This window comes from Rhinolophus ferrumequinum, chromosome 11 (assembly GCF_004115265.2).
Source record: "Rhinolophus ferrumequinum isolate MPI-CBG mRhiFer1 chromosome 11, mRhiFer1_v1.p, whole genome shotgun sequence".
Taxonomy (NCBI): domain Eukaryota; kingdom Metazoa; phylum Chordata; class Mammalia; order Chiroptera; family Rhinolophidae; genus Rhinolophus; species Rhinolophus ferrumequinum.
In genome coordinates this window covers 87,152,936-87,162,942 of record NC_046294.1, presented here as the reverse complement: position 1 = coordinate 87,162,942, position 10,007 = coordinate 87,152,936, and the positions used below count along the sequence as shown (strand labels likewise).

Here is a 10,007-nt window from a genome sequence, read left to right as displayed (position 1 = left end):
AACAGTTTATTTTAGGCATGACCTGACCAGGTGCTCTGGGTCAATAGGCTTAGTTTTAAATAACTGGATTCCTCTCGCAACCTGTCTCCTTTAGAAAGGAAGGACCTGAGGGAAGAATGAGCTCAGGAGGCTGAGGGTGGAGAGCTAAGCCAAAAGACTGGAAGCATCCGGCCTCTGTCACTGCCCGCTTGGACCAGGGAATGTCCATCTCTTCCGCACTCTGGGCTTCAGTTTTTCATCTGTAAAGCACAGGGTTGGGCTGGGTCATCTCAAACACCTGTTGTAGTCTGCCCCATATCTCTGTTCTAATCCTGCATTTACACAGGACAAAATAGCTATTAAAACAGCATCTACTCCAGAGTGGTGCCTTAGCATCATGAAGCAGAGGCAGCACAGTGTAAGGCAAACAGCTCTGCCCCAGAGCCGGGAGACTTGGGTGCTAGTCTTGCTTGTGATAAAAACTGGGTAACTTTGAACAAGCTAAGCCTCAATTTTCTCACCTGTTTTAAAAGGGAGCGATAAGGGGTGACCAGTTGGCTCAGTTGGTTAGAGCGTGGTGCCAATAACACCAAGGTTATGGGTTCAGTCCACGCATGGGCCACTGTGAGCTGCGCACTCTTTAAAAAAAATTAAAAATAAAAAAATAAATAAAAGGGAGTGATTGTCGTGCGGGGCGGCCTGCAGGGTCTCAGCTCCCGCTCCCCACATAAGAACGCAGGATGTGGTTAGGCCAAAAAGGAACACCCACGGAGCCATAGGTAGGGAAGTCATACCACTATGGTCTCACTGGAGGCTGGAGACGTGCGACCTGCTGTCTGCTTTTCTGCCTGACAACCTACCGACTCCCCTCGACTCACCAACCCACGCAGCCGCGGCAGTTATATCAGTGGCCAGTTGGCTAACCGGCTACAGCTGACGGTCAACCAGCCACAGCCGACGGCCATCTACCACCTGAGCCAGCACCTTTCCACGTGAGGCCGAGAGCCTGGAAACTGCTCTCTCTGGGGCTCTGTCCCCACAGTGATAAAGCTTCAAATGATATTGTGAGGATTACAGGGAACAATTGTAGGTGGGAGCCCTTTAAACTCTTAAAGCACTGTACAAAAAAAGTAAGCACAACTGGAAGCTCCTCAAAAGGTTAAAAATAGAATTATCATACAACCCAGCAATTCTACCTCTAGGTATGTACCCAAAAGAACGGAATGATGGGTCTCCAAGGAAGAGATATTTTGTAAATCCATGTTCTCAGCAGCATGACTCACAACAACCCAAAGTGGAAGAGTCCATTCACAAATGAATAGGTAAACAAAATGTGGTCTATACATACAATGGAATATTATTCAACCATGAAAAGGAAAGAAATTCTGACACATGCTACAACATGGATGAACGCTGAAGACATTATGCTGAGTGAAATAACACAGACACAAAAGGACAACTATTGTATGCTTCCACTTACATGAGGTACCTACAATAGGCAAATCCAGGGAGACAGAAAGTAGATTAGAGGTTACGGGGAGTGGAGAATGGGTACTTCTACTTTCACGGGTACAGGGTTTCTGTTTGGATGATGAAAAAGTCCTGGAAATGGACAGTGGTGATGATTGTAAATGTACTAAATGCCATTGAATAGTATAATTAAAACAGTTAAAATGGTAAATTCTATGTTATGTGTATTTTAACATATTGAAAAAAGTAAATGTACATTTTTAAAATTTTAGCTATCTTGGCAAAACCTGGGAATGAGGAGTTCTAGTTTTCGTATTTGATCTTAGGCAAGACATTTTAGGAAAGTAAATTTTCTTTCTCTGTCAAATGGAGCCAAACAGCACCCTGTCTACCTTCCTTCCTTCTTCCTGCTCCCCTCACTCTGTACACCTCACAGAACGGGGTCAAAAGCCTGCCCAGCCAAGTGGCCAGGTCACATCAAAGTGGCCTCCATTACCCTTTAGGAGAGGAGATGCAGTCCTGGTTTATTCCATTCTCAAGGCTACTATGGACCCCTTTTCTGGATCCTGCATGGGCCCTTATTTTGGAATTACAACATAAGGAGAGCTTTTCAACCATATCAACCTTTTCACAGCGGACCTGACTCAGTCAGCCTTGGTCCCCAGTGCTTCATCAGGTGCCTGGCACACAGCAGGTGCTCAGCATTCATTTTGTAACTGAGAAGATACCCTCACCCAAGACCTATTCAATTCCATGCCAACTTTATTCAGATTGGTATAAGGAAAAAACTATTTTTTGCTTGGTGAGAAAGCTGAGGTGGGGTGGGGAGGAAGACAGGTGAAGATACAAGAGGAAGATAAACGAGATACAGCAGACATTGAACAATTTATTGTGGATGATGTCTAAATTATCCCAATGTGCCAAGTGCTGAGGAAAATTCCGACAGAGTTCTGGAGGAGGCTGGACTCAGCTGGGGGACCCCAGTTGTCTGACTTGCAGATGTAACGAGAGGCTGGGAGAGTATGCAGCTTTGAGCTTTGAGGTGCGGGTGGCACAGAGCGGCACCAAAGGATCTTAGTCTGGATTTTGTTCAGAGCATCCATGCTCACCCACACAAGGGGGTAAACTAAGTCTGAAAGAGGCAGAAAGCATGGGCCCCAGATGACGGGACGTCCTTGGCCTGAGTATGGCGGGCTCTTGGCAAACCTATGACATGCCTGTATGCGACCACAGGCTCTGAGCCGGTGGGTGGCAGGGACCCCTGCTCTCCCCGGCGGCGAACCGCAGTCAGGGACTTACGGTTCGGGACCTGTCCCTGTGCCTGGGCTTGTGGGGCTGGGGGCCGTCTGGACTCCCGGCTCGCGCTGTGCTCACCACCCGGGGTGCCGCGGGGTGGGAGGAGAGGGGGGGCGGGGAGAGCGGCCGCCTAGCCCAGCCCCGCAGATGACAGGAGCCAGGGAGCGGAGGAGGGAGGAGCCGCCACCGCCGAGCGCTCGGCTGAGGAGCAGAGAGAGCGGGCGCGGAGTGCGGGCGGCTGCGAGCGCGCTGAGCCGGGGAGAGGCGCTGCCGCACGGCCGGCCACAGGACCACCTCCCCTGAGAATAGGGCCTCTTTATGGCATGTGGCTGGTAACTTTCCTCCTGCTCCTGGACTCTTTACACAAAGGTGAGACCCGCGCGGGCGGCAGAGCAGAGCAGGCGGCGGGCCGGGGAGCGCTCTGCTGGCGGCCAGGCGGGTTGCACGGCGGGCTCCAGGTGTCAGGGAGACCGACCTCGGTGCCTGGACCCGGGGGGGACGCAACGGGGACGGGACAAACACCCGGAGAGGGGTCAGGTGAGAGTCCGTCCTAGACAGCTCTGCCAGCCACCCGCGCCTGCCGTTTGCGGGGAGTGGGTGTCGGGGTGGTTGGGGGTGTATGAGCGCTTCATCATCCCGCGCCCTGTCGGGCCACAGTTCTGCCCGGACCCATCCCCCCGCCCCTTGCCCGCTTCCTGCGGCTTGGTGGCGCTGGGACCCCGTGAGGGGTCCTTAGGCCGTGAGTGTTCACCTGGGAGTCCTCGCTTAATCCGGCCTCGGACTCGGCAGCGTACTCCTTCTAGGCCACCGCGCGCCCCTCCGCCGCCCCAGACCCCTGCGCCGCACCGCAGGGTGCTTATCCACGCCTTGGCTGGATGCAGGGAGGAGAGAGCTGGGGGTCCCGAGAGCTGGAGTCCCTTGGATGGCAAGTTTATTCTGCAAACCCAAAGGTCGCCTTCCCCTAACCCCACCTTAGCCCCTGCCCCCCGCACTTGCCCCGGCTTCGCAGCGCCGCCCCAAGGTGCGAGATTCTCGGCTTTGGCGCCTGGTCAGCGGGACAAGGGAACAGGTCTTGTGTCAGGGGGGTGGGAGGTGGCGTGTTGCTTTCTCCCGAAAGAAGGCGTTGCTAGGGTTGGGTCCAGGTGTCCGGCGTGTCCAGACCTGCTGCTGGGGCGCTGCGCACCTGATCCTCGAAGTAGCCAGGACTGGGCGTTGGAAGAGGGTAGACATTTCCGACCAGAGTCATCTGGGCACCAAGTTGGGACCAGGCCGTCCCCGGTGGTCGGGCTTCCAGGCCATCGCAGAAGACGTGCCCCGGGGCGCGCAGATGGCGGGAGCTGAGGCGGCCGAACTCCTCGCCCTTGCGCGGCAGAGCACACACGCTCGTACAGGCTCAGCTTTACCAGTTCAGCCCTCTAACTTTTCTCCTTCGCGCCCTGGGGACGGCTTCTCCCCACTTTGTCCAGGTGGTGGCCTGGACAGAGCTGCAACTCTTGACCCCTAGGCAACGGGGGAAGGGCAATCCAATAGAGGATTGGCGCTCTGGGGTGCGCGGAGCGTCCAGCCCTTCAGTGCCTAAGCCCAAGGGGTCTGGAATCTGCAACCTGCCTCTGACTGCAGTATCTCCTAGCTTTGTGGGGAGGAGGGTGACCCTTATTTTATTTGTAAATACCACCCGGTCAAAGCCAGACTAAAGGCCAAGGTATTGCTGGGGTTTGCTTAGAGATTGGGTGCAGGGTGGGCGGTTGCCTCTGAATCGTGGATAAAATAGATGAGTTTCTCAGACCAAATGGGGCCACTGGGTGACACACCAAGTCTGGTCTAGGTTGGTTAACCCCTCGCCCCCCTCCCCCGCCCACAGCACCTTCTCATCCCACTTTAGTGGAGCAAGAAGCCTGCCTAACCTTCAATGCCGCCCCCCCCACCAACCCCCCAATACACACAACCTAGTCTCTCTCCAGGCTCTTCCAGCCTCCCTCCACCCCCGCAGACTGGCTCGGTTTGCAGCTTTAATTACATTAATATTAAAAATACATAAGGTGAGGATCGGCAGCTTTCTCTCTCACTAGTTCTCTCTCCACCCCCCAGCCCGTTTCCATTTTGTCCAGGGAGAAAGCACAGGCGAGAGCTGTTGCCACACTCTTGCCAGGCTTTGTCCTCAACCTCCTTCCACACCCCCTTTCTGGAGCCCATTCCCCAGGAGTGGAGGTCCCTTAGCAAATACCTGAAGGACTCTCCCTTTTCCAGAAGCTGGGCATTAATAAATGAAGCTCAAGCTATTTGATAGGGAGGGAGCAGATGGGGGTGGGGGTGGAGAAAGGCCCAGAAGGCAACAGGAGATCCTGAGGGGCAAAATCCTTTCCAACTTGAGAAGGAAGTTGCCACTGGCCTTGGGCCTATAGGTGAGCTGGAGGTGCCAGGTGAGGCAGCACCCAAGTGGCCTTTTGGTCTGCAGAGCCCTGGCACCCCTGCCATTCAGTGGCTCCAGCATCTGTGCTGGGTGCCAGGGTGACTCGCCAGACAGGCCTTTCTTTTCCTTCGTGCCTTAATTGGGTCTTAGGTGCCAGGCTGGTGTCTAGGGCCTGTTCTGCTTGGGGTGGCATGGTGGTGAGGGGTGGCGGAGGCAGCTAGGGGAAGATGTGATGCGGGTGAGCAGGGAAGATGGGGTGTAGTGTATTTTTCTCTCCTGTTGCCAGTCACCCCCGCGGCACCAAGGAAAATGTAAATGTGAATGTTCAAGCCTGTTACAGAAAACAATATCCCCCTGCAATAATTTGTACGTCCATCTGTGAGGAGCGGGAGGAGGCAGAGAGAGAGGAGGAGAAAACAAGATGAGATGGCTCGTCCTCTGGATGGAATTAAGCAGTTATTGAATGTGTTTTAAGCTTCTGTTATTTCCATTCCTCACAAAATACCTTTTTTTGATGAAGCCTGAGCTCAGACTGATTCCCCAGAACTGAACTGGGAAGGTGTTTTAATAATCGGTTATCGGGTGTCCAATAACTGCCTTATTATTGCCAAAACAAATCCAGGTTTAGGCAGCCAGATGAACCCCAGTGAAGCTCTCAACGTTGTTACATCCAGCGTGCCAGCATCTGTGTTGCCTGCATTTGCATTTTTACTGTGTAAAAGAACAAGCTTCCCCGGCACTAAAAATTCCTGTTTTCTAAAAGCCAAAATAATGGGTCGCATTGATTTTTTCATTTCCCACCCCAGCCTCTCGGATGGGGACTCATGGTCCTTCTCTCTTGAAAACCAAATTAAAAGCCTTCGTCAAGCCATTAAGAAAATCTCTAATACTCTGTTCAGTGTCTAATTAAAAGGGGGGGCACTGGGGGAATGTGTTTTTAAAATCTTGAAATGGCAAATACAACTTGGGGAAGCAGGTGAAAGACCAGTAAGCACTGGGGAGGGGCAGGTGGGCAGAGAGGCTCCGGCCACTAGAATTACATGGGAAAGAATGAACTGCCATGATGCTCGGCAACCTTTCAGATGCTTCGTATTTCTGGGCATCAAAGTCAGCTGCCTTAAATACATTTCTGCAGCAGAATGGGGAGCTCAATTAGAAACAAAAAGCAAGTAAGCTGTTGACCCAAAGGCAGCGCTTAAGTTGAGCAGATCCCAGGAGATTGGCTGGAGAGGCTTATTTCTCTTAGATTGAGGGGTGGGAAGGAGGTGGGCAGGCAAACGGGGGTTTGGCCAGGCGATGTTTTGCTAAAGAAGCAAGCCCCCAAAACAGACAGGCTGGGAGCCCCCAGACATAGGGTGGGGGTCTGCCCAGAGCATCTAATGGGCTGTTGGCCTTTGACAGAAGGGTGCAGACTTTACTTTCTCCATGTTGCCAGGAATTCCGTCCTTGTGACTTGATTGGTCTCCTGCTATGCCTGGTGAAAGATGATTTTATTTGTGGATGAGTTCAAGGGAAGGTGGATTTTTGGAGAGGTTTTTTCGGGGGTACGGATGCCAGGCTGGAATATTCTTCCCTCCTACGTGATCTGGGAGGAGGTGTTTCTTGAGGACATTTGAAGCATTCAAGAGGAAGAGCCCCCAGCTCCTGAAGTGCTTCCTCAGCCCCTAACCTAGTAGATTCTAGCTGGCACCCAAGCTCCTGAATGGGTTGAGCCACAAGCAGCAGAGATGGCAGGGTGCAAGGAACCCAAGGGCAGGCCCCGGAGTTACATCTAATTTGCATTCAGATTTGCATCCTCACCTAGCCAGGCCAAGCAGCTTGCCTTCTGTGAGTAGCATCTTGATCCCAGCCTCAGTAGCAGCCAGGCAGTGGCTTTTTTCTAGTGTGGAATGGGGGTGAGACAGGAGTGGGGAGAAGGACGGGTGTTTCTGGTAGTGTGTCTCTCTTGCCTCTGAGTTTTAGGCCTGCAGGGGTTCAGCACTGAGTTCTTCATTGAGCTAGGCAGCCTCGGAGCTCACTGTTGGGGTGGGATGGCTTTCAGTGGGCAGAGACACCCTAAGGCAGATCAAACTTGGGGTGTGGATTATCCCTCTAGTGCTGTAGGAAGAAGAAGAGGGTGAAGAGAGGGACACATAAGCTGTGGGAATAGGACCAACATAAACCTTCTGGTGAGCGCACCCCCGAAACAGCAGAAGCTGGGTGCTAAGGGCTGTAGTCAGTAGGTGGAGAAGCAGCTGCTCATGGAGGGGTGTACGAAGTGAGGCAAAATGCTCTTTTCCCCTCCCGGTTTGTCAACATCCAGCTGGGAGGGGTTGTGGCCTCTGAGACATTAGGGATAGAGAAGCAGCCTTTTTATTCTCCTGCTGTCGAAGCTGCTCCAGTCATGTGCGGTGTCCCACTGGGGGCAGTGGGAAGGCAGGCACTGTGGTCATCGCGGGAAGGGTATGTTAAGGGTTAGGACTGGTGCTAGAGGAGTAAACACGTCAGGGCAGCTGGAGTGCTCCTTCCCAGGGAGCCAACTGAGGAGCTTGCAGCGGGATTGAAGCTTCAGGAATGGTTTTGTCTGCATTTCTGGGGCCCTGAGCAAATCCTGCCCGGCAGGTGCAGCTCCAAGGCCTCCCAGAGTGTTTTTCTGCACATCTAATGATCCGGGAGGACGCGGGTCCACCCGGAGCTCACAGAGGTTCCCAAGGATGTGGGGTGGAGCCATAGGGAATGGCTGGAGGTAGAGGTGGGGAGGGCCAACGGGCAAAGCTGAAGCTCCCCCCAATTCTTTCAAACAGAGCATCTTATATAGTGGAGTTGTGAAGAAAAATAAAAAAGATTGTAACTCACTGGTGTGGTGGAAATTTGGAGTCAAGGCAAACCCTTCATTCACATCCTGGCTCTGCACTTACTTGGTATGTATGTAACTTTTGGCCTCTCTGAGCCTCACTTTCTCCAGCCTAAAGGAGATAATGCATATGAAGAGCATAGTTGGTGCTCAATTAACATTAGACCTCTTCTTTTTTCCTGCAATGCTCCCACTTTCCTCCCTCTGCCCCCACCCCAAAATACATTAAGTCCTGTCCCAAGCAGTTGTATTAATGAGCCAGTTTTGGCCAAGCCAACTGGCTTAGACTTTGTACCAATAAGAAAGACTGAAAGATGGCCAGGGCAGGGGCACCACTGCTTCCTTCTATCACCTGGCTGAGTCGCCTGCAGGACTCATCCTCAGCAAGATAGCTGAAGCCATGCAGGCACCTGAGTGCCCCTGGGGAGCCCAGTAAACTCCCTTTCCTGGCCATGGCTACTGATAGCTGTGGGAAAGGCAAGGGCGGAGGTTGCATTCAGACTTAGATTTAAGGGTGGGATTGATTGGTTGTGAAGTCTCCACCTTGGTTGGACGGAGTAAGAGATATCTGGATTTAATGCCATAAAGCCTGTGTAAATTGGTCATACAGGGTGAGCCACCATGCATTGTAGCTGAATGGCTTTCTGTGTCTCTCCCTGCTGGGATGAATCTCGCTGTTTTTCAGGTAGTTTTGTGTATAGTGAACACCTTTGACAGCCCATGACCTTGGAGTTCCCTGGACGAGTCCTCTCTCCGTGATCCAGGCGGCCACAGAGAAACAGCGCGTGACCCAGAGTCAAGTGCTGCCTATGGCAGGTTGTGGCCTATGGGGAAGGCTGCGAGCACAACAGCCTGTGTACCCTGTTTAACAGATGTTTGTCCAGTGCTAGTTTAGCGTGAACAGCATTAGCCTTGGGTACCACGCCTGCCACCCAGCTGCTACTCCCCTGATCTGTTCAGCTACCCTTGACCTACCTCCCTGTATCTTTGCTCTGCATGACATTTGCATTGACGGTTTCCAAGGTCACCAACTTCATTAAGAATAAATTATTTAAATGTTAGTTACGTATCCATTGAAGTGTGTGTGTGTGTGTGTGTGTGTGTGTGTGTGTGTGTGTGTGTTGCAAAGAGCATTGTTCATGGACCCAGAAAACAAGGCTCAACCTGTCTAATTTAGGGACATTACCTATGATTCCATGCCTCTATTTCCTAATCTGTAAAATGGGCAAAATCACCGATGTCCTGACTGTCCCACAGAGCAGTTGTTACTGCATGTGTGTAAGAAGGATGGGATCATACAACTGTATGTCATGTGATAACACTTTGTAAACTGAACAGGACAACATATAAACACACACATGTAAAAACCACAGCAAAAACTAGTTTCAGCCTTTTAAATGCTCTACTGAAATGTGAGGTATAATTACTGTCATTTCATCATACAGGGACAACAAAGGTCTCACAGCTGTGTGTGGCTGTCTCCCCCTCCCTAGGCCACCCGCATATGGAGAATTTTCCTAGCCTTTGCTTTTCATCAACACGGGAACAGCTGATGAGGCACAGCCAGGCTGGCAACAGTCTTCTTGAAGCAGACTTGGCAGATTCCCCTGTGTCCCCCGTGCCCAGTGGGAATGGAAGAGCCTCCCGTGGCTCCCTCCCTAGGTCTTAAGATGCAAGTTTCTCCATAGTCCTCTGGACACCCTTTGCTGAGGGTGGTTCTCCCTGCAGGGACTCTCCTCAGTCTTGTGAGAAGAGCAGTAGGCTCTGGGTCCCACCTTGTGTAATCTCATTTGGGGTGACAACAATTACTGGAATCCAAACCCTAAGAATCCTGCTGATTCACGGACACCCTGCCTCTAGGGTGGCCTTCCAGAGCTATGGGATCTGGGGAGGGTGGGAGACCTGCTCTGGGGGTATGAGAGGTAGAGGACTTACTTTGGAGTGACTGTGGTGGGTAAAATTCTTCCAGGTTGAAAGGCACCTTTGAGGACGTGGAGTCCATCCCCTAATCAGATGCCT

At 52.3% G+C, this 10,007-nt stretch overlaps 1 protein-coding gene across 2 annotated transcripts in view; it reads left to right on the top strand.

Moving 5' to 3' along the window:
• The first annotated feature begins 2,939 nt into the window (after positions 1-2,939).
• The window catches only part of DSCAML1 (DS cell adhesion molecule like 1), a 352,803-nt gene continuing 345,735 nt past the window's right edge, over positions 2,940-10,007 (top strand). Inside the window, exon 1 of one of the 2 annotated variants that reach the window (XM_033121166.1) lies at positions 2,940-3,114. In XM_033121166.1, coding sequence (XP_032977057.1) covers positions 3,069-3,114 — 46 coding nt within the window. In that variant the 5' untranslated portion in view covers positions 2,940-3,068. The remainder of the gene's footprint in view (positions 3,115-10,007) is intronic. The other variant, XM_033121167.1, reaches the window with a different exon arrangement.